This window comes from Pezoporus flaviventris, unplaced genomic scaffold, assembly GCF_033815535.1.
Source record: "Pezoporus flaviventris isolate CSIRO_AGI_PZ_B2104156 unplaced genomic scaffold, CSIRO_AGI_Pfla_v1 ptg000063l, whole genome shotgun sequence".
In the NCBI taxonomy this organism is placed as follows: Eukaryota; Metazoa; Chordata; class Aves; order Psittaciformes; family Psittacidae; genus Pezoporus; species Pezoporus flaviventris.
Window position 1 is genome coordinate 10,576,127 of NW_026892611.1, and position 19,261 is coordinate 10,595,387.

Sequence of the window (19,261 nt, forward strand, 5' to 3'; positions counted from 1 at the left end):
AGCCATCAGAGCTGTTCTGCCCACATCACCCTTAAAATAAAAAAGTTCTGGCTTAGGGAACTTCAGTCACATTTTGTTGGTTTAAACATAACAAACATTAAAAAAACCCAAGAACTTAAGTGGAAGCTGCATGTTCCTCATTTTGAAATCAATCCTCTTTCCTTGTGCAAATCCAGCCTTCAAAATTAAAGTCTCAATTGGTTTGGTCTCTGCTTTCATCTTAATTACATTTACAGAAAGTTAATTTACTAATACAAACTGCTCTCCCTGTTTGATGCTAAAATCTGGGCTGTGCACAACGCTTCCTCTCCATGAACTGAATTCCACAGAAATCCATTAAACATCTTACTGGCACATAAAACCCATCAATCTCTAGGGATCTCAGGTGCACTGTTACATGCATATTACAGCTCTCACAAGCTGAACTAATAGAGCCAGTTTTACCCTGCCTGCTTAGAAAGGCATTATTCTGGGATTAGTTTTGCATAACTCCACCTCAAGTACACAAGTCAACAGTGACAGCAAAGCAGACACATAATCCCTTTGCACACTTGTGTAGTGAACAGCTGTCAAGGAGGTCTTAAAGTTCAACCATTCTGCAGAAAAGCTCTAAAAACTTGTACTTAGATATAAAGATGACTAGGCTATCTGATACGTATCACATGACAAGTCTAAATGGGCTGCAATTAAGAAACCAAATTTTACTGGTTTCAGAGAAAACTCCTTGGTTTATCGAAGTCTGATTATTTTTAAAGCATCTTAGAATAGGGCACTGGAGGATGCACATCCAGAAAGCTCGGCTCTCGATCTGCTGTTCTGTTTGGTGCCTATTTGAATCACTAATGTCTTCTGATAGAGATTAATGGGAGTGGGAGTCTGACCCAAAATGGAGTTATCATTCATTAACTGAGTCCACATTCTCAAGTCTATACCAAACCCATGATAGCTCACCACAGGAAATTAAATTCTAGTTGCTAAACAGAACTTCACTTCTTATGAATGCTGAAAAATACAGAGCCCATATCTAAATATAAATTTGCTTAATACATGGAGTAGTATAATATAAATGTTTAATAAACATAAACCCAAACTATTTAAAAGAGAAAAAAAAAAAACAAACCAAACAACAACTTAGAGCAGTTTTTGCTTGAGGGTTGCTCAGATCATTTGTTAGATCTGTGCTCACACAAGAACTTCTTTGTAGGGCTGAACAAACAGCCCACAATGCACTATTCAGCTTTAGCGCAAACCATAACGTTAAGTATAAAAAGACAATTATCACTAGTCAAAAATGTAAGTTGGTTAACAAAAAAGGCTTATGGCAACTGTGACTGGCACTTCACAGCATAAATGAGACAAAGCAAAACAAGCCATTAGAGCATGAGAATGTACCAAAATTAGGCACCGCAAGCTCTACACTCTGTAATCAGAGAAAAGGACAAAAGCTTCTTCTTTGCTGAAGCTCTGGGGAGCCTGCTGGAGCACCCAAACGTTGGGTGCACTTATGTAAAAGCTTAAGAGAAGGCAGCTGGGTGCCTGTGCTCTCACCCATAGGTGCCAAACATGGACTCATGTTCTATACTAAGGATTTTTTCGAGACTCCTTTCCAGTGTGCTGGAACAATTAAAATTAAACTATTTTAATGATCTCAATGTTTTCCCAAGCACTGTTTGAATCGCTTACCACTTCTCACTTAGAGACCCTAGGACTCTGACTCTCATGTCCATCAAAGTTACTTGTCACACAGCTGCTAGAATCGGATTTATACTCAGACCATTTTGCTGATGTTTTCTCCCAGCCACCTTAGCAACACACCATTTTGTCATTTCTTGCATTTTAAGCCAAATGCTCCAATCCTGCTGGTATCTTGCTGCTTCTTTCTCCCCAGCCTTTCTGATAATCATTCCCTTCTTCCTTATCTACATCACTGTTCTTCATAGAATCAATTCTGTGTTCTTCAATTACAATAAAGAGAACAAAAGAATAAAAAAAAACAGACCTTCTCAGGTGGATAGTAATTGCACTAAACTAGACAGCGATACACATCTGTAATACAGTTTGGTTTCAGTCATCAAATGCTCTGCTCAGGCAACAATTTTCAAAGGGACTAAGTTAGCAGTTTCTTGGCAAAGTAAGACTTTGGAGAACACTTCCCTTCAAAAGTCAAAGACTGCCTGGCACAGGAATACATTCAGGTAAAGGATGAGATCAGTCTTGTGAAACATTACATACCCTTTCAGCTCCGTACAACTATGTCACTCTTCACTACTTCTATATCTGAAGCCAGTAGAACAGACAACTACGTCCTCAGCTCTGTAGACATTCAAGACCAAAGCGACCGCTTCTCCAAACCTTCTGTCCCTACAGAGTAAGATAACACTGTTCATCATGTGATATAAAACTGGCACAGTCCCTAACTTGGAGGTTAATAACTTCCCTAAAAATGACAGGAAATACAAAATATAACTGCTTGATTTTTTCCAGTCCTTAACACTCATGGGAGGCATTCAATTAAAATAAATTAGGACACATCAGAAAGACATTCAAACCTCCACAGAGTTCACTATAATGGGTGACTTTGATATCAGTGCATTTATTCCCATACTAAAAATATTTTTCTAACTAAAAGAGTTTAATCCCTCAAAGGAAAAGTAATTCAGTTAAAGACGACAAGTTTCCATTTTGTGGGTTATGCCTGTCTACACCAGACCTATTTTCCAATTCTTAGCCAAATACCAGTTCAGAAAAGTTATCTGACAATTTGAAGCTAAAATTTCCAGTTTTCAAAAAAGACTTTGGGAGATGTTTCAGGAAAGAATGATTTAATATTGTTACAACACATGTTTCAGGGGTGCCACGCATTTTCTTTTGAGGTTACTAAGAGTTCTGCCCCTCCTGTTTACGGCCACTGGTTATTAAGCTGCTCTCTCTGGTGGACTTTCTCAGGTGAATCATGAATATTGATGGTTGCCTATGTAGAGCGCAGCAGTAGAACTGGGTGCTATAATAATACAGTAGAGTCATCACACAGTATTATAGATGAAGAGGCACAGAAGATGGTAGGAAAGATAAAATTCATTTTGTTTGGGTCTCTGCAGTGATCTCTTGCTGAAACTTTAAAAATAAATAAATAAATAAAATAAAAGGAAATGGCAATAAGCGGGAACGTGAATATTATCAGGGTAGCATCCCATGCTATAACCAGCTCGCAGATCAGTCCCGTGCTCTTTACATTGGCAAGAAGCAGCAAGCCTAGGGTGCAGACTGCAGCTGACAGAAAAAGACTGCTCCACTGCTGCTCAACTAGCTCCTGAGAAAAGCACTCCAAGGTTAGCAGCAAGGGTGAAATACATTGCTGAGGGGGTGACCCATGACCACCACAGGACACCTCCTCAGAATCACTGCTGTGCTGCCATGCTAACTTCACTTTCCCAAGCGCCCAGCTTCACCATATCTAGATTTTGAATGACAGCATTATAGTACACTGTACTTCAAGCCCTCTCTCAAACAGGGAGTCAGGGACAAGAACTACCACAGCACTGATCAGTGCTATGATAAGGTACCTCTTGGGGAGGGCATGACATGTATGCCCAAGCAGCCCTTCCACCAAAACTGATGATTTGAAAAGTCTGATATGAGCAGAGAGAAAGGTTTTGGAGAGAGAAACCACAGAGCACTACAAAAAAAAGACCATAGCTTAATATTCAGGTGACTGGACAAGTACCTTTCACATCCTTAGTTCCAAAGGGCTATACACAAATCCATGCTCATACTACCTGCCAAGATGTTTGTCTCACAGCACTTAGACAACATTCTACATTCAGGTGGCAGTCAAACACTGCTATCAGCCCCCCTAAGCTTCCAAAAGGCACAGAGGAAATAAAGGTCACAATTATTGTGACAGGACAACACACCCTGCACAAAAAAGCCTTGCAAAAATTTGGCTGGGAAAGAATGAAGAGTTAGAAACGTAAGAGTATAAACCCAGCCTTAAGCATCACCACCTGGCTCCTCCAGCAGCTTGTGCACAGTGTAGATTTGGCAAGAACTCTGCCTTTTATACTATCTTGTAAGTGCTGGGAGACAGGGTCCCCACAAAAAGATGTCTGAACCTACCCAGCTGTTCTATCCAGAGTGCTTCTTCTGAAAGAGGAAGTACAGCACAGATGAAAGGGAATGAACAGAAGTCACTGCCAAGCCCCACAGAAAACTGTAGCTGAAACATGCTCCTGAGACAATGACTTGTGCTTTTCATAGATGGTACCAGTCTCTAACTGTAACCAATTCAGGTTACACTATGGCTGCCTTGACCATTCAAATGTGAATACAGATTCAAATTCACCACATACATGCTGAGGCTAATTCTGAGCCTTGTAGGAGAGAAGACAATTCTTCTAAGAAGTCTGAAATAGACTGAACAAGTGCCTGCCTCAAAACAACATATTCCTGTTTCCTGGGTCCACGTGGACAGTGCAGCCTCAAAACCAGCAAGGTCCTGCCCCATGACTACAGCTGCAACCTGCCACAGGAATAGAAAAAGTTCAGTGTTGGAACAGCTTCAAGGCTGTGCCCTTTGCTCTTATGGAATAGCAAAGTCCATCCAGTTCACACTTCTCCACAAGTACCAGAAGTTAAAGTTCTACTCTGCAGGTAGTAGTACATTTCCCATCACCATTATACCAGAAAAACTGGCCTACTCTTACTATACATCAGTAAGTTTTCTGTTTTAAAACCAAGACTTATTAAGAAATAAGATCTCAAAATATGCACTATTTACACAGAACAGTCTAAGGAGAGCTATTCACAAGATGTAGTCAGACCTCATAGCAGCCACCCAGTATCTGAAGGGGGCTTATAACGATGCTGGGGACAGACTCTTCATTAGGGACTGAGTGACAGGACAAGGGGTAACGGGTTAAAACTTAAACAGGGGAAGTTTAGATTGGATATAAGGAAGAAATTCTTTACTGTAACGGTGGTGAGGCACTGGAATGGGTTGCCCAGGGAAGTTGTGAATGCTCCATCCCTGGCAGTGTTCAAGGCCAGGTTGGACAGTCTTGGGTGACATGGTTTAGTGTGAGGTGTCCCTGCCCACAGCAGGGAGGTTGGAACTGGATGATCTTAAGGTCCTTTCCAACCCTGACTGTTCTATGATTCTAAATACTTCTGACATTCAAAAGATGTTTAAAGACAAGCACAGGATAAATGTTTCAGGGTGGGAACAGTACAGACATTCCAGCTAAGAGGCTTGCTTCCAGTATACTCACCTTCCTCATTACCACTACCCACTTAAAAGTTACTGAGTCTCCTCCTACCCTTTCCCATAGAAACTACAAGTACCATGGATTTCGGCTGTTAAGTAGGACAAGAAGCTTACCCCAAATTAGTAAGTAGTGCTCACCTCCCATTGACTGTCTGGAAACCTGTTTTTCTAACCTCTCATCTGAAAACAGGGGATGAAGCCATCACTACAGCTGTCACTTATGCCCAATAAGGAATAAAGACAAGTCCACCCATGCTGCAGAAATAATGGATTGAAAGAAAGGGGACAGACATACTGAAGGCCATTTTGATAGGCCAAGTTAATGCACTAAGAAGAGCTTGCCTATGCCATCACAAGGTAAAATGGTATAAAACATGAGAACCCCCAGTCAACCTATCTGGCAGGAACCAGGGTGAAACCACTTCAGGAGAGCGTAAGTCCTAGCAGTAAAACTGCACCAAAAGCCACTGCTCAAACAGAACACATATGCTTCAAGGCATAAATGAGTAGTATTCCTCCACGTCAGAGTGCTCAACCCATATCACTAACATTGACTAAACCAGGACACCCACCTGTTGGCAAGCACATGCCAGAGAACACAAGGACAGGAGAGAACCCTGAGGAAGTGCTGCATGTGCAGGTCAAAGCAGATAACCTGGATTCACAGCACTTTGTAAATAAAGAGCCACCATCAAACAAACTTGCTAGCCCTTCCCTCAGGTCACCTAAATGACTTGCCAAACATCTAAGGGTCAAAACTAGAACAAAATGGGAATGTCAGTGCTATATTATCTTCTGCAAACACCAGATGACATTGGCCAGAGAATTAGGAACCAGACAAACACATCCAGGTCCTTAACTTTGGTCAACAGGAATAAGACATCGAGAGTCTACATGGATTTGGGCCTAAATCTGCAGAAGGCAGCAGCAGTCTATAGGAACACGATGCAGAAGATGCAACCATCGGCTCAGAGGGAAACACAACACATTTCTACTGGAGAAGCACACAAAGACCATCAGCGCCTGACTCCGCAGCCAGAAGGATGAGTTTCTCACTGTGTCATCAGGCACCGTCCCCTGGGCCACAGCAGGGCGATTTCACCGTGCAGTCACCGGGTTTTGTCCAGCCTCAGGTGAAACGCCCCGAGCACAGCAGGTCTCCGGCGGGACAGGGGATGAATTAGCAGCAGCAGCGGAGCTATCGCCCTGAACGGCAGCAGCGACGAGCTTCCTCCCGCACTTCAAGGGCCTGAGGCGGCTTCCCCCCGCCCCAGCGCTCAGCCAGCGGCCACCTCCCGGCTGCCTCACCCGCGGCTCCCGCCAGCTCTCCTGCCTGGGCCTCTCTCGCCACCCCTCCGGGTCACGGTGCCCCGGGACGCCGCCGCCACCCCTCCGGGACCGGGACTCCCGGCCCGCGGCCGCCGCCGCCGCCGCCACGGCCCAGCCCAGAGCGCGCTGTCACCGCGGAGACAGAGGTGAGGGGGGAAGAGAGCGCGACCCCGGGCCCGGGTGGCCGTGAGGGGAGCGGCCCCGCTGCTGGAGCTGAAGGGGCGGGACGAGGGAAGCGCCACGGGTGCTGCCGAGGGGCCCCCGCCGCTGTGGCAGCCCCGGCCCGGCCCCACCGCACTCACCACGCTCCGAGCCGGCGGCTCCCGCTGGGCCCGGGCCAACGAGGAAGTGTGGGCGGGGACAAGCCCGCCCCTTCCCGCCTAACCCCCTGTTCGTCACTTCCGGCGCGTCTCACGCCCTCCCGCTCCCGGCCGCCTTCGGTAGCGTCATCCGCGGGCGGCGGCGGCGCGGTGTGCCCGGTGTGCGCGGGGCAGGTGAGCGCTGGGAGCAGGCCCGGGGCCTGGCGCGGCCTCGCCTCCGCCCCCTCCTGCCGCAGGCTCCAGCGGCCCCGGTGCGGTCGCTTCCGGTGCGCGGCCGTTGCCGCCGCAGCCCTCGGTGGGGCCGAGCTGGATGCGGCTCCGCTCCGCACCCCGGGCAGGGGCCCTGAGGTGAACGTGGGCTCTGCCTTAAACCCTCGGCGCTTTACCGCTTCTCCCAGCGTTTTTAAGCGTGAATTTCGCATGATTCGCGGGTTTGTTTCTTTGCTCTGCTTCCCGAGACGTTGTTCGCGCACCGTCAGGGTGCTGTGGAGTTAGAGCTGTCGCTGGGAGCGGCTGTGGCCACGTACCCGGGAAGGCATCTCTGAACTGCTTCCCCAACGCGTGTGTAACGAGCACCGTTTGTCTCCACGCACCCGGGTGCGCGCTCACCCGCTGGCAAACCCCCGAGTAAATTCTGTTCTCCCCTTCTTTTCACAGCCAGTCTCCGGGTCCCGTCATGGATAGCCTCTCCCAGCCCGGCCTCCTCAGTGTCATTGCAGGAGTTGCCTGCGGTGTGTGCCTGGGATGGGGCATTCGGGGGAGGTTCCTCCGGCAGCCCTTGGTGGGAGGCAGCGCAGCCGCCAGCAGCAGCCTGGGCAGTGAAGCCATGGGAGAGTCCGGGGAGTTCAAGATGGTGCTGATCGTCCGCAACGATCTGAAGATGGGGAAGGGTAAAGTAGCAGCACAGTGTTCCCATGCCGCTGTGTCTGCCTACAAGCAAGTGCAAAGAAGAAACCCTGAGCTCCTGAAGCAGTGGGAATACTGTGGACAACCGAAAGTGGTCCTCAGAGCTCCAGATGAGGAGACACTGATCCAGCTCCTGGCTGATGCAAAACACCTTGGACTGACTGTGAGCTTAATCCAAGATGCAGGTCGTACTCAGATAGCTCCAGGCTCCCAGACTGTCCTTGGGATTGGACCGGGACCAGCTGATGTGGTAGATAAAGTTTCTGGTCATCTAAAACTCTTTTAACTGGGGACCAAAGAAGTCTCAACACATTGGTATGTAGAGCTAAAATCCAGGTTTATGGATTTTTGCTCATATGTTCTCTCATTATAAATAAAATAACCAGGTTTTGTAAGAGATTCCACGTTTGTTTCTCCAGCTTTTCTTTTCCTCATTTTAAGGTGGGTAAAAAGATGCTGGGCTCAGTGGGGTTGAAGGAAGTAAAGCCAGCAACATTTTTGATACCTATAAGAAGGAACTCGGTATATTGAAGATTCGTGCAACTGAAGATTTTATTCTGGGTTAATGGCTGAAGAAAAGCCTTTGTGAAGTTTAAATTAATTTGTCCCATATGCAAAAATGTCAGGTTTCTCCTCTCTACCTTAACAGAAGGTATTTTTAAAGAGAAATTCTTTAATTTGGAAAAGATGAGCTGCTGTAAGCAGTTAAAATTGACCCGTACAACTGGGGGTATGTAGCCACCTTCCTTACTCATTGAGTAACTGATGCAATAGCTTGTAGCCAAGTTAAACTGGCTTTGCAACTGAGGCCTTAACAGGCTGTAATCAGGTCTGCGGAACAGCTGTAAGCCTTGCTCCTTTCTGGATGTGTCCATGCAGCTGCTGCACTTGCAGTAATCTGCAAGCAGTTAAGCCAAGTTCTAGGCTGAATAAGCTCATATAAACAGCTTGTCCTGCAGGGACTAAATTAAATCATGTTTTACTTGGGATTAACAGGTTCTCCTGGGTATAAGGAAGCACGCCATCACAGCAGGTGTTGGGCAGAATTCAGAGCACACTGATCATGGCTCTGCAAATCCACTCTGCAGCTCCACTGTAGCTTAAACACCGTAAAAGGCAGGTTCCCTGCACTTGTAAGTAGGGGGACTTTGAGACTGTTTTTGAACAAAGCTATTTTGTGAGAATTCTGCACTTTTACAGCCTTTTAGCCATGTCTCACAGTTGAGTACCTGTGAAATAGGTTGTAGAAGAAAATAGAAGGATTTGCCTCCATCAGTCAAATTCACAAACTCAGGGAGCTGAAATGCAAGCATAAGCAAGTGTAACAAACAGAACAGGTTTTTGTACTGCACCTCTTATTTAGGCATAATACTTCTCAAAGACTGAGACTACTGACTGTAGATTTCTGCTCCAGACTGAACAAAAGCCTACACACACTTAGAGCCTGTGGCAGGCGAGTTGCCTCCAGGTGCCAACACCCATCATGACACTGCTGCTGCACTGACAGGACCCCAAAACCTCAGTTCAGGTTTCACAGGAGGAAGCAGGAAGGAGATGCAGCTACAGAGCTGGAACCTGACACTGAGAATAGGATGGCTCCTGGTTAAGAGACAGAAGTGCCTACAGCTACCACAAATAGGGCTCATTACACTCAAATATGACAGTATTCATAGAGAAACATTTAAGTCAATTTTATTTGAAGCTAAATATGTTTAAGGCAACTTACATACCTAGAACATGATCTCAATTTAACTGACATACCCTACTACAGTCCTAATCTATCACCTGGTCAAATATGCTGTAGTTGGCCACAATGCAGCCAACTATTGAAAAGTGCTATTTTCTTCTCTCTGGCATAATCTTTCTATAGAAAAAGCATTACATATTTTCTTGTATCACCCCCTCAGTGCAAGACACCACTACCGGTCTCCATTGCTGCTCTTCTAATGGCCCCTCATACCTTTGAATGTATGCGCTTGCACGTCCTGTACTAGCACTGTAATACTTGGCTTGAGTTTGAAGGTCCTGTTTGAAAACAGTAAAGTGAAGCTACCACTATGCAGCATGTCCACAGTCCAGTAATTTATTTTTTAAACTGAGTAATTTCAAATTGCACAAACAAAACTGAACAGCAATATGCTTGAATTCTCTCTTCTGTACACTCAAAACAGTGATCTAAAACACCACAATATCCAACATACACAAACCTCAGGGCAGGGTTAGTAAATACACAGATTGGAATCATGGTGCTCTGTTCCTGAATGGAATGTCCCACAAAAGCACAGGATACAGCACAACATAAGGTCATCTGTTACATATGGAGTGAGCAAAAAGACACTAGCATTTTCTATATGCATAACTGGAAAAACCTGCATAGGTTAAGAAAAAAAAAACTTCAACCAACTTGTACTCATTTTAAGTCAGGCAAGGTTGTCTGTACGCATTTTAAATTCTTTTTTGAGCTATGCAATCCAACCAAGGCAGGATATGCTGATTAGTGTTGTCTCTTGTCAGCGGTCTTGCAAGGTCAAATACAATCTTCACTTTAGCTTTCTCCGAATATACAGTGATACTTAAATGCTGTTTAGAATAGACAGTACATACTGTAAGCTGCTCACATACAATGAACTTAAGATTCAATATTAGAGTGTAACACTATAGAGTGCAAATCAGAATCTTCACAATAGACTTAATGGTAATAAGCAGTCCTGCAAAAGCCCACTTGAACAAAGTCGTTTAAACTATTCCCCTTTTAAAGTCTAAATGACATGGAATGTGAAAAAAGATTTAACGTAAGTGATTCAAATAGTTTGCGCTAGAAAAAACAGTCCTTCATGAAGTAAAGGTTACAAGAACACGAGGCAGAACTCTTGCTTTTCCCTGTTATGAGTTAAAGCGGGGAGGGACGGTGGAAGTTTCAGTAAGAAAATACACTAGCTCCAAACTGACTTGTGCTGCATCTCACATGCTGTACCCAAAGCCAGGCTGCGGTTGCCCATATGGGGGTGCGGTGTAGCCATAGCCAAAAGGTGCTTGTGGAGGAACTGCGACACTGGGTCCTGCTGTCAACATTAGCTGGGGCTGACCTGGAAGACAGAATGGATTCATCTTTATTCCTTGGTACCGAGAGATCAGCCAGCAGAATGCCTGCAACCTTGTATGCTTAACAGTAAGTCCCTATTGACCTGGTTTGGGGTCTTCAGAAGCCAGAATGGCCATTTCCCCACAAAACCTCAGGATGACAGATTCTATGGTTACAAATACTACACTGTGAAGTACCGGGACCCAGATTCTTGAATTCTGGGGTAAGAAGTTTAAGTTCTTAGACATCTGATGCTGAGAGAGAAAGGAACAGCTTCCTGCTCCTTAAGCAGCAAGTTCACCCAGTCCCAGAGTCAGTCTGGCTCTTAAAACAGCACTTCCTGCTCCAATTGCATTAGTAACTCTGCCTTGCTGAGGGCCAGAGCCCTATGCTAGAGTGAGCCTGATGCAAAGGCTTGACCCCTGCAGCACTGAAGCAGAGGCACCTTCCAGAACATTCTCATAAACCGCATTCACTACTTTGATAAGCAGCTGATAGTCAGACACTTACACTTCAGTAAGACAGCCCAACAGTTTGCAGTTTTTATAGGGTGGCCAAGACACAGCTCCAGCCTGGTTCACCCTTACAGTAGCCAGCAGCCAAACATTTTAAGAACATTAAGAGTGCACACACAACTGTTGCAAGATTTTTTGCTTTGACAGACAGTGTTGATTGGATTACTTATTGAATCATAGAATAGTCAGGGTTGGAAAGGACCTCGAGATCATCTAGCTCCAACCCCCCTGCCCTCAAGGCTCTTGTCACATTAGGACTCAGAACTAGGTTTTGTAACATCACACCCTGTGGCTTTATTGCTAATATTCCACACTTCTTGTACTGCTTCGCGGTGTGGAGACTAGAGCTGTCAACTATACAGCAAAGGCTCCTTTATTACTGGATAGAAGTCATATTCTTACTAGAATTAGTGGGATAACCTCAGTACAAAGGAAATACCCAAGACAGACAAAGCAAGTTGAGCAACATTCAAATAACGCACTTGCTAGAAGTCTGGAATTATACAGCTTCCGCACTCCCTTTAGGAAGCATTTCTTTAATAAGGTGGGACAATCTGAAATCCTGCAGCTCATACGCTCCTGCTAAAATTGGATTAGAGTGGTACTTTATCCAGTAGTTTGGAACACATTTCTTCAAGACTTGATTTCACACGAAGAACATTCCCATTTCCAAGGATACCCTTGGAAAAGCCGCAAGTAGAAGAGTGGTGTTTTTAAAGCAGAGCACCCTACTGACAACACATGAATTAAAGCATTACCATAAACAATAGGTTGTGTTTCTGTAGCTTGCTCCTCTTCCTTTCTCAAAGACTCTGATGCATCCAGTTTATCCACCTGGAATGGAAACCAACAATTAAAAAAACTCTTCTAAGAAGAGGTATTTATTCATGGCAGAGAAGTGGAAAAGCCTTAGTGGTATGTTAACACCCATCAAGAAAAGGAGACCATTTATAAGTTAAGATCAATTCAAGTAGCAATGTTGGTACTGGTGCAGTCAAGATTGTCCGTTTCCTGAACCCCTAATTGAGGGATTTGTGGAACTTCTTTGAAAGCTCACTCCAGGTTGAAGCTTAAATGAAAGGACTTGAGCTACTGCGACATCAAGTAAGCTCATCAGTCAGTGTGGCTCCAACTACTTCAAACCAACAGCCTTTGGACACAGATTTTAGCCCAATGTCAGTTGGAGACCTTTGGCGTTGGAACAATTGCTAAGATAATGCCCAGACCTGGAGGAGTTTCCCTGAACATTGAGGCAAAGGAATCTGAAGTTGGTATTTGTGTACAGCAGACTGCAATAGCATCCGACATGTCACTTGAGCCTCAAGATTTCACTTTCCAAACTCATTCACTCATGCAATTTAAGTTCAAATGCAGAGAATGCATGTGTATAAGACTTGCTTTTTTCCACTCTAAAACTGTGTGGCAGTCAGCCTAAACCCACAAATACTCAACTTGTTTGAGCTTAATTCACAGTGACAAGACAAGACTAGCCAGCTTCCCTCTGCTGCACAGCAAGTGCCATTGTGCTGTTAAGCCCACCCCTAAAGAAAGGCAGGAGAAGAAACTTATGAAATACTCCTTGCTACTAAAACAAATCCAGGGAAACTCAGCGTTACTACAGTGTAAGGCAGGCCCTGAAACTGAAACCACAAAAAAAAAAAATAAAATCAAGAATTGGTATTTGACCTGAGAGGTAAGATTTAGAATTAAGTCAGAGACAATCATGCCAATTACTTTTTAAGACAGTAAGACAACTCACAAACCAGATTAATCTCTCACTTAATTTCCTTAACAAAGGAGTTTGAAGACAGGTTTCCTGCACTTACACAGGGTCAGCTATGCTAGCATTCATGAGTTGAACAGTTCTTAGCTTAACTGCTACATTAGCAAATACTTGCAGGCAGCTCTAATGGCTTTCTTCAGGTTAGTTGTGAGTTACAACATGTGTTCCAAAAACCTGTTAATCTGTAACCTCAATTAGAGGCATACATCCAGGAAGTGGCATAAGTCCTGAGCTTCACAAGTTCATTCATTGACTGGGCTTTCACAAGCCTTTTTGTTGCCTCACACCAGTATCTAGCTTGCTGCTCTCAAAGTGCACAGGAGTGTTTGCCAGTGCTTCAAGACTCATTTCCAGGCACCATGCTGAGAACTGCGCTGTGTTTAAGTCAAATAGCAACACACTCAACACAGAAGCACAAGTTTACAGATGCAAATCCAAGGAAAATGTGCAGAGTTTGCCACTAAGCAGAGGCATTTGGCTTACACACACTTGGAAAGTCTCCAGCCCAGGACATTTAATGCAGTTTTGATGCCTCCCCTCAGAGCTAAACAAATACTGACAACAATAAGCGCAAGTTTGAAACCAGCCTGCAGGATGGTTTTTACACCACTTGCTTGAGCATCACCAGGTTCAGTACCCTACAGACTTGTAGCAAGAGTGTTTTAAAGGCTTTTCCACAGGGACTGCAATAAGCTGCAGAGGAAAAGTAACATGCATTCAATGTTATTGTGTTATGTGTGCATGAAAAAGAGGCAAAAGTACTGAAGCAAGAGTGAGGTCTGAAGATGACTGCCATACAGGCTCCCCCCAGAAAACCACACGCAGCCCACAGCAATGCCTTGTAGCTTAAGGAATAGTGGGATGTAATTGCAATGACTGCTACACATGCGTAGTCTATGCAAACACTGCAGTTCAATTACCTTTTTTCACACACACGCTTTTTTACTGCCTCACTTACTAGCTGCCGAAGGACCTTACACTACGCATTTTAGTCAGGTTAGCCTTGAGTTCCAGTGGTGTAATTACAGACATCTTGTCACCAAAAAGGAGTCTGCATTTAGTCCATCTTCAAGCTATTGGTCAGTTTGTTCGTCCTTTCCTCCACCACATTAATGGAAAACTCAACACTAGGGCTGACCTCTGGTCTAAGGAGAATCAGAGTGGTATTTGTACAGAAACAGACAGAAATCTAAGGGATTTGTCCTTTGGAAGGGCAAAATTGCACAGCGGAAGGCAAGCCTCAAGAGCAATAAGCTTTTTGTTTTGTTTGGTTTTGTGTGTTTTTTTTAATGAGGTAGCAAGAGAAGTTTAGTGAAGCTGAGGGGCTTGGAAAGCAGTCTCCTTTGCACAACTACAAGAAATTTACTACAGGGAACAGAACCATAGACTTTCTCTAAGAGCTGAAGTTTTAAGTTGCTACGTGAACTAGAGCACCATGTGGATTAGACTAGCACCAGAAGAACTGGACACCTGAGTGAGGAAGAGTGAAAAAGTCTCTTCTGAAGCAGCTAGTATCTACGCTGCCTACTGTCAGCACGCATTAGTAATGATCAGAGATCAGAAACTGGATCACAGTCCTTGAACTAGCAAATGCCTTATCAATTTATGGTTCAGAGAGAGTGGTGCAAGACTTAATGATTTCTTATTGTAGGAGGTTCTTCCAGTCAGATTGATTGTCCAATAACAGCACTTATGTATCCCTTTGATACCAAGTTGACTGTGATCCAACCGATCACTTGCATACCCTTCCTGAGGCTCTATTAGCTCATCAGTAGCAAGTCAATCTACTTTTGTCCTACAGCACTAGCTACTTTTAGAGTTAAACAATTTGCATATGCTTTAGTGATATTGTTTGGGGAAAAAGCAGTAGCAGCAGTGTAGTAAACATAGGAAAGAAAAAAACTCATGCAGAATCCTTAGACTTAGTCCTCCAGACTTAAAGATGGAAAACAAGAATCAACTTTCACCTTTTCCTTTATTGCATCAACCTGCAAAGGAATTCAGAAGGTGCAGCTTAGAAAAATCAAATTCCATATTTAGCATATAAAAGGTAGAAACAACAGCGTCAGGGAAGAAATTATTAAGGTACAGGTGAGTAAAACCAAAGATACACCAGAAGTATCTGCTTTAGAAAGGCAGCTCTGCTTGTTGCTAGATCTTACTGCATTGATTTCCTTAGCTATACTACAGTCATATACTAATCCTTTAAAGATTAGTATTTCATGACCTGCTAAGAATCCTACCCCAAGACTCCTACTCTCAAGGGAAGCCTAGTATTAGCTTGGTACATCAGGCATATCTGACAAGCAATGTTACTGCTTAGATAGCTCCCCCCCTCTCCCAAAACACAACATTTAAGGATAGCAGATTGGCTATAGGATTACAGAGTAGTCCTGCCTTCAGCAGTAACAGCCAGGCAAATCTTCTAGATAGGCACTCTAATCTGAGTTAAGCTTTTACTTTTCACAGAAGGAGTCCTAATCATTAAGGAATGTATTCCAAAGCTTCAGCTGGGCAAATATTGCTAGCAACACTTGGTATCTGGTTCAGTCTGTCAGAGCATTACCAAGTACTTTCCCCACACTAAGTTGCTTCAAGCAAAAGCTGAGTTGTAATTAGTGCCACTAAGCATCAGAGCCACATTTTAGAGTTAAATGCAAAGCAGACCAAGTTAACTCAAGATTTAGCTATAAAGCTTTTTTTGGTATACAGTCTAGAATTTAGTTAGAGCTAAGATTCCTGACTGACACAGCATATGAAAAGCCTAAATCCTGGAGCTACTTTAAGACACTGCCCATGGTCAGGCAAATACTACTGATGTAGGTTCTGTAATTGGTAGATAGGGTGGAGTCTGCAAGTGTTTCAGCCTCCTAGAGGGCGAAGTCTCTCCCCAGATGGACTGAAAAATAAGGGTGGACATGGACAGACACTTGACAAAGCCCAAATCAATGTTAGTAGCAAGCAGTCTCAAGGCATAGACCACAGTGACTAAAAGCTTTCAGCATTGGAGAAGCACATACTCTTACCTTGGTCAAGTATTCCTTCATGACCTGAATGAAGTATGGCATGGCAAAGTCCATGATGTTGTGCCTCCACGCTGTTTCCAAGACAACATCTGGCCTTAGGAGATCATAGCAAGTGAAGAGACAAGCACCAAAGCATTCTCTCTTGTTCTCCTGCAAGAACCACTGCAACAACTCTTCTGCCAATTCAGTATCTTTGGACTCTGAAGCATACTGCATTGCATCCTGCAACATGAGAGAGCCTGTTTAGCCTGAAGTACCACAGTACAATCATCAATACTGATGTGCTATTTAACTAGCCTGCAATCTATCACTGACATTAACAGAGAGGAGACAGTCTACCACTTGTTTCCAAGAAACCTGCCCATCTACTGCACTTCTGAAGTAAGATTTGCCACATTAGAAGCCACCTAGTGGCATCCAAGAAGATGCAGCTTTACTAAAAAAGTCACAGGCCGCCAAAGAAGCCAAGTATGCTAAACCAGACCTCTGTGGTGGCCTTACCTTATACAGTCTGTCTTTCTTACAGAGCTCTACACTCTGTTTCCAGCGATTATTTCCTTTGAAGAGATAAGCAGCAATCCTTCGGAACTCTATTAGCTCATGTTTCTCCAAACGTTGAGCAAGAGAAATGTTGTCAAAGTTGTCATAAGCATCTATAGAAGTCCTAAGAGCCTAAGCAGAGAAAGAAGTTATTCACACCTCAAATGTACAACTGCGTCCACAAAAATGCAAGCATTTTCCATACAACTTAATTCTGTATTCCTGATTCTAGGAGGATAAAGCATTCTCACCAGACCTGAAGAGATTTCTGAGAAGCCAGTGTTTGATACACATGTAGTTTAGGATGTTCCAGTTCGTGTTTTCCAGTACTGATTGCTGAGGTTCAGAGCCTCTGAGTACCAGACAGCTGTTCACCAAAACCAGTAGAACTAGACATCACAACTGTCTGCCCTTTCTGTGAGTTTTCCTTAACATCCACTTTTTGCCTTAAATACGAACTCGTCTATCACACTCAGAGCAGCCAGTCTATCCCCAGAGCCCAAAAAGCTCTCAGAAAGCTCCTAACAGTTCTCCTCTTAATCCTTGGCTAGTCACCACTAGTTCAGTTTGAAGTGCCAAAGAACATTTACTTAAGGAACTCAAGTTCAGCAAGCAGGTAAAATCTACTGAAAATGAGGGAGAAACCTGTGCTTCCAGACATTACAGACAGAACATCAGGTTAATACCGACACAGAAACCAGCTTGAGTAGAACTTTGCAGTTCAGGAATAACTGCTTCTGTTATATGCAGACTATGCAGCATGCAAGTTGGCACCTGTTCCAGGCACTAGTTTCAAGATGAGACTTACCTGGTAGTCTTCTTCAATAATGAAAAGGTTGTTCAGGGACTCATTCACCGATTTGTTGTTGTGATTTTGAACAGAGCGCAGGTAAGGTTTAACCAGTGGTAGCTGTTTAACCTTCAAGGAATCAGGTAGATAAATTTAAGTCAAAATTAACTTTCTGTAGAGGTCTCCCAGCATCTTCCCTGACAGACAATGACGTAGCCAAGTATCCTAAAGTGCCACTAGAGCTAAATATTTTTCCAACTGTAACTTTTTCTTTGATTTGAACAGTAGGAAAATTACCTTTGTGAAGAAGGTGACAGCACGAGTGTGGTCAAGTCGGGGAGACAACACCATCAGCAGATCATTGAGCAACAGAGGTTTAAATTCCAAATAGAACTGAACTGCCTTGTAATACAGTTCCACATTGGCCACCTAGAGATGAGTAAGGATGCACATTCAGAGCAGAAGCATAACTGCAGAGAATCTTCGATATTCCAGCACAACTCAGCCACCCATCCAAGACTCACTCTTGTCTCTAGAAATCTCTTTAGTTACTGTAGTTTACTTGCTTTGAAATTGTGCAGTACTATCAAGAACTCTGAAATTTAAACGGGCTACTAGTGAAGGAAAAAGAACTGAAGCAAACACAGTGAAAGGAGGTACAGTTCTTGCTGAGTAATACCTTTGTGATGATATCTTTGAACTGGCCTTCTTTCCAAGCATCTGTTGGGTGATTCATCATTGTGATTATGGCATTATCATATTCTTCATACTTATCATACAAGAACACCAATTCAGCCCAGAGGTGGGCTTGTTCTGCAGCTCTCAGAACCTAAGCAAAAGGCAGATCAGAAATTCCAGTTAACATGTATTGCCATTAGTGCACATCAGTGCTCAGGCTTTAGCACTATTAATAATCCCAAGAGCAGATACTGCAAAAGCTAAGGTACAGGCAATCCCAACAGATGTGTTTTAATTTAAGGCCTCAGACTTTCACCTTGGGGATGTTGACTCTGGACCAGAACAGCTCCAAGTGCTCCCTCATCTTCTGCGGCTTGAACTTGGAGTAGAGAATTGCTAGCTCTGTAAACATCCCCATGTGTGCCCGCTCAAGTCCAAGTGCTGCTTCCAACATAGTTATCAGCTCTTCAAAGTAGCCACGATCCTAAGACAGAGATGTCCCATGTTAGGAGCCAACCTTGCTACATTTCCAGTTTTCAACAGTTACCATGAAAGAATTTAGACTATGACCATAAAACAGGAGTTAGGCTAGTTACCTGGTAATAGTTAATGAGCTCTTCCAACTCATCTGCATGCACTACAATATGAAGTCCACACAACTGGGCCAGGCGGAACTCTTTTCCGTCAACACAAGCAAAGCAGACCTGGAATTGACAATTATATTATTGCTTATCATCAAAGCTTCTGAAGAGGCTACAGCTCTGAAATCCCTTAAATTATTCAATCAGTAAGTTTACCTCTTTCCATGTGCGAGTGCTGTTTGCTTTCCGAGCACCATCCACAGCTGCCTGGTATTCACCTAGGTGAACCAAAGTTGAGGCTAAGCGGCCAAAGTTGGACACATTGTTATACAACAGCTTAGCTGCTTCATACATCTTTTCATCGTAACAGCGATCGCCAACCTACAGGAGAACATAACCAGGTTATTCTTGCAGCTTTTCAGTCAAATGCTTACATAAAACATGTAGT

General features: G+C 44.0%; 3 protein-coding genes across 4 annotated transcripts in view; 1 reads left to right on the forward strand and 2 right to left on the reverse strand.

Annotated features, from left to right (window-relative positions):
• Positions 1-4,501, reverse strand: part of VMP1 (vacuole membrane protein 1) — a 64,754-nt gene extending 60,253 nt beyond the window's left edge. Inside the window, exons 1-2 of the mRNA XM_061470559.1 lie at positions 4,464-4,501; positions 2,233-2,361 (exon numbers count right to left, since the gene is read on the reverse strand). The gene's annotated coding sequence lies outside the window, so the exon portion shown is untranslated. The remainder of the gene's footprint in view (positions 1-2,232; positions 2,362-4,463) is intronic.
• Positions 4,502-7,554: 3,053 nt separating this feature from the next.
• PTRH2 (peptidyl-tRNA hydrolase 2) lies at positions 7,555-8,140 on the forward strand. Its single transcript, XM_061470560.1, has one exon. The coding sequence runs from the start codon at positions 7,589-7,591 to the stop codon at positions 8,102-8,104; it is 516 nt and encodes a 171-aa protein (XP_061326544.1). The 5' UTR covers positions 7,555-7,588; the 3' UTR covers positions 8,105-8,140.
• A 1,354-nt stretch (positions 8,141-9,494) lies between these two features.
• Positions 9,495-19,261, reverse strand: part of CLTC (clathrin heavy chain) — a 33,622-nt gene continuing 23,855 nt past the window's right edge. Inside the window, exons 23-33 of one of the 2 annotated variants that reach the window (XM_061470561.1) lie at positions 19,030-19,194; positions 18,829-18,936; positions 18,549-18,716; positions 18,234-18,383; positions 17,852-17,983; positions 17,573-17,683; positions 16,726-16,896; positions 16,225-16,446; positions 15,166-15,186; positions 12,174-12,249; positions 9,495-10,904 (exon numbers count right to left, since the gene is read on the reverse strand). In XM_061470561.1, coding sequence (XP_061326545.1) covers positions 10,780-10,904; positions 12,174-12,249; positions 15,166-15,186; positions 16,225-16,446; positions 16,726-16,896; positions 17,573-17,683; positions 17,852-17,983; positions 18,234-18,383; positions 18,549-18,716; positions 18,829-18,936; positions 19,030-19,194 — 1,449 coding nt within the window. In that variant the 3' untranslated portion in view covers positions 9,495-10,779. The remainder of the gene's footprint in view (positions 10,905-12,173; positions 12,250-15,165; positions 15,187-16,224; positions 16,447-16,725; positions 16,897-17,572; positions 17,684-17,851; positions 17,984-18,233; positions 18,384-18,548; positions 18,717-18,828; positions 18,937-19,029; positions 19,195-19,261) is intronic. The other variant, XM_061470562.1, reaches the window with a different exon arrangement.

Excerpts from the sequence above, each read along its gene's own strand:
- PTRH2 (XM_061470560.1), top strand. The coding sequence starts at position 7,589 with ATGGATAGCCTCTCCCAGCCCGGCCTCCTCAGTGTCATTGCAGGAGTT.